Below are 4046 nucleotides of genomic sequence, written 5' to 3' on the forward strand. Positions count from 1 at the left end.
CGTCTTGTAAGTTTGAAAATTGTAAGAATTATTTTTTACCATAGGGGTATATCATACATATCTCAAGTCGTAAAAAAACCGAATGTTAAAAATTCCATCAAAAAAATTACAATCAATAAAATACAATAAAGACAGTAAACAACAGAATTTCAGTTAAAGTTTGAATGCACAGTTACAATATATTGGTCTACCGTTTTTTTTTTTTTTTGTAAATTTAAGGCTTTATTGTATAAAAACGGTCCAATGTTTTGTGATCCATTTTTTCGTAAACTAACACAAGTTGCTTTACAAAAATTCTATATTTTTTAATACCTAATAGATATCATATAGATGGTAGTAGTAGAGTAATACTATTATCTATGTATGTGCAAGCCTCAGTAAAGCGTGGACCTCGGCCACAATTTTCTTGGAATTAAAAAAGAAAACCAAATTTTCGCAAATGTCGAGAAAAGTGAGAATAGGTTTGGGATGCAAACAGATCTCGACAAATATTTTGTTTTGTTAATGTTGACACAAATGTCGAAGATCGATATAAAACGATATAATCGACCAGTGCTTGACCCTAGAGGCATCTATTGGAAAACGGCGGACGCAAAATTGTAGACCTTATAATATGCAGTTTAAAGTGGATCTCTAGGCGAAATTTCAATGCTTTCAAAACGTTAAAACCGAGCGAACTTTATTTTACTATAATTTGCCCTTAATTATGTGGCCCCTAGAGTATACCATATTTAGAAGTAATGCCTCACAAGTTTTAAAATCTTTACCATCGGGTTTTGTTACGTAATAGAAGATTGATATATTCCATTAACCTTGGAKTTTACATACCTGGCGAAACAGTTTTTTCCAAGACTCTAATCAAATGAAGAGTAACTTGAGGATTCATTTTGAACGGCTGATTGTATATTTCGTTCCTCTCAATCTAGAAAAAATAGACGGTATATCAATTTTTAACTATTTTGCATATTTTTATGTGTTTATATTATGTTTATATTATATTTAAATTACATAGAAACGTTTTTTAAACAAGAAGATTTAGTACGAGTATAATACAGGGTTTGTCCGAAAAATAATAACACTGGGTCAATTAAAAAAAATGTGTAAAAATCTTCTAAATAGGCTCCTTCTGCGTCGATGGTGCAGTGTTGCCAGCGCGATTTGCAAGCATTGAAGGCGTCACAGAAGGCATTCTGCTAACAGCCTTGAGAGCCGAGGTGCATGCTGCTTGGATCCCCTCTGTCGTCTCAAAATGCTTGCCTTTCATCGGTATTTTCGGGATCATATTCAAGGATCCATTACCATCACCTGTTACGTTGTTCAAATATTGGGGATTATTTTCACACCTGTTCATTTTCTTGGCACTTTCAGTAGACGCAATTTCTGATCATCAGTGAGCACTTTTGGGACCATCTTCGCGCACACCTTGCGCATATTCAAGTGTTTCGTCACAATGTCATGAACTACAGATTTTTGTAAATTTATTTATTTATTTTATTTATATATTTATACAAAGCTTACATAATAATTAATTATTACATAAACTAAAGCAAACGCAGCGCTAGCAGCAGAGGCTTTCGGCTGGCTGGTTGGGTCAGATACGACGGAGTAGGTCTGTGCCCTTTAGAAATTTGTAAATTTTGCTAATATTGATAAATTTAATATCTGGGAAAATAAATGAATACTTGGTCGACGGTCTGAGTTCAAAACTTTGCGCACATGAGTCATATTCTCGGTGTTTGTCGAAGTTGCAGGTCTCCCATCACGGTCTTCATCAGCGACCTCTTTACGGTCCTCCAAAAACGCCTGATGCCACCGAAACACACCACTTCTTCCTAAAGCAACATCTGGGTATATCTGCTTGAACATATCGAACGTCTTTGTCGTAGATTTACGGAGTTTCACAAATAATTTAATCGCGTACCTCTGCTTTAACGAACACTGCATTTTCCGCTAGCATCATTTACAGAAATGCGTCGAGGGAAGATGTTTGTCCCGACTCTCCAGGTGCTAGGAGACAACTGACCAGCCTCTCGTTCGTTGGCTAGGAACGACCTCTACCGAATCCAGTGGTGCGCGCACGCTCCGAAGTACAATCACAAATCGAAGAAAATCAGTTCTATCACTTTCCAGATAAACCCTGTACAAATATGCTCTTGTGAAAGAAAGCATTCAATACTTTCCCTAGAACCGCACACTTAACATATACATTATCAAACTAGTGGTTGTATACACTATATTGTGGTTGTATACAGTATTTATTGGTGTTACAACGAAACAATTTTTAATACATTTTTTGTTCAATTATCTTGAACAAATACAAAAAATACGTTACCTTAGGTTGCACGGAGGAGTCATAAATACAAAAAATACTTTACAAGAACTTGATTTTGACCGGACAGTTTGTGAAGCAGCTATAGCGAACCGATCTGAACAAATCCTGAGCGGATTGCATCATTGGACAATAGTCGTTACCAAATTTGCAAATGCAAAAATTTTCAATAAAAGCACTTGATCCCAAACGTTCAGTTTGAATGACAGCATTTAGGAGATTGCACCACTTCCTTTTACAACAATCGGTGCAAGCAATTGATTGATTCCCATCGTTCATTTTGTATGTAATTCGTATATGCTTTAGTGGTCATATATCGGCGGCATCGATAAAAGGGAAGGATAAGGAGCTAGACGGAAAATTAGCTTCCTCGACGCTCTCTCGCCAGAAGAACGGGCGCTGTTTGAGGAGCACGCTAGGGAGGATGACAATGTGCCCTCTTGCAGCGGCGCTCGCCTGGGGGGAACGCCGGGTAGAGCCGTAGCAGCAACAAGTGCCATCAAGACCCCCGCCGAAAGGTGTAGCGGGTCGGACTCAGGTGAGCCTCATCGGGCAGGGCCCAGTGGTGGTCGTAAGAGGAAAAGGAGAAGGCGCGGAAGAGGTGGGCAACGCCCCCTCCCAGAAGCCGGTCAACCCGGTGGATGCGATGATCGACGCAGGAAAGGGATAAGCGGTTCCACTATGCGGACGCTGTAAAAGGCATTCGCATGGCTGTACTGCCTCTCAGCTACCCGGTGGAGTCGCTTACACCGGAGGAGCTCACGGTGCTCCAGGATCTCCTCATGGAGGAGGTGTTCAGAGGGGAGGACTATGCGGCGTCCTTCCTGGGAGTAGAATTTAGAGGAAAAATGTTGCAAGTAGATTGCGTGGATGAGACATCCGCCGACTGGCTGAAGGAGTACGCTCCAAAGCTCGGAGGCTGGAAGGGTCCCGTCCTTTGCGCGAAGAGGGCGGAAGATTTGCCAATCATGCACAGCATGACGATATTCCTCCCTCGGTGCGGGGACAAGCCCTATGAGTTCGCCTTGGGGCTGGTGAAAAGCCAGAACCGGGGACTCAGCATCTCGTCCTGGCGCGTCGTGAGCAGCAAAATGGAGRAGATCGGAGGTATGAGAGGATGGAGACTCAACCTGTTCATCGACGATGAGTCGTACAGGTACGTCCGGGCAGCGAGCTTCCGCCTGTAYTACAGGTTCAGCACGGTGGTCATACGGCCCAACAGSCCTGCAGCCACCGGGAGCAAGGGAGCAGCAACGCCAGCAACTCTCCAGAACAAGGATGCTGCTAAACCGACAGGGCCTGGAGCAGGCCCAGAGGCACTAGGTATGCAGGTGGACGAGGTGTCGGAGCAGCCATGCGGAAGCAGGACTGAGAAGGCAGTGCCCTCGGCGACTACTGACGTCCCCAAAGGAGGTCGCGCAGATGAGCTACCCGCCACGCAGGAGTTCCTCGAAGGGTTAGGTGACAATGGACAGCAGTACGGTGGACGGAGGGGAAGAGGATCTGCCCTTCCTTGAACCCATCTTGTAATGGCCGTCACTACGGAAGTTGCCCAAGTGAACCTGCATCACGCGGCTGCAGCCTCAGCCGTTATAACCAGCAGRTTCACTGTGGAGAAGCTGGGCATACTGCTGATCCAAGAGCCTTGGGTCCACAGAGGAGAGGTTAAAGGCCTCAAAATGGAGGCAAACAAGGTAATCTGGGACCTCTCTAGCGA

At 43.5% G+C, this 4046-nt stretch overlaps 1 protein-coding gene across 1 annotated transcript in view; it reads right to left on the reverse strand.

Annotated features, from left to right (window-relative positions):
* Nucleotides 1–828: 828 nt before the first annotated feature.
* LOC108969982 (importin subunit beta) overlaps nt 829–4046 on the reverse strand; it is a gene marked incomplete at its 3' end in the record, with an annotated part of 28859 nt that continues 25641 nt past the window's right edge. The window contains 1 exon segment of the mRNA XM_018935039.1: nt 829–922. Within this exon segment, the coding sequence (XP_018790584.1) occupies nt 829–886 (58 nt within the window).

The sequence above is a fragment of the Bactrocera latifrons genome, unplaced genomic scaffold (genome assembly GCF_001853355.1).
Source record: "Bactrocera latifrons isolate USDA-ARS-PBARC rearing strain unplaced genomic scaffold, ASM185335v1 scaffold_273, whole genome shotgun sequence".
Taxonomy (NCBI): domain Eukaryota; kingdom Metazoa; phylum Arthropoda; class Insecta; order Diptera; family Tephritidae; genus Bactrocera; species Bactrocera latifrons.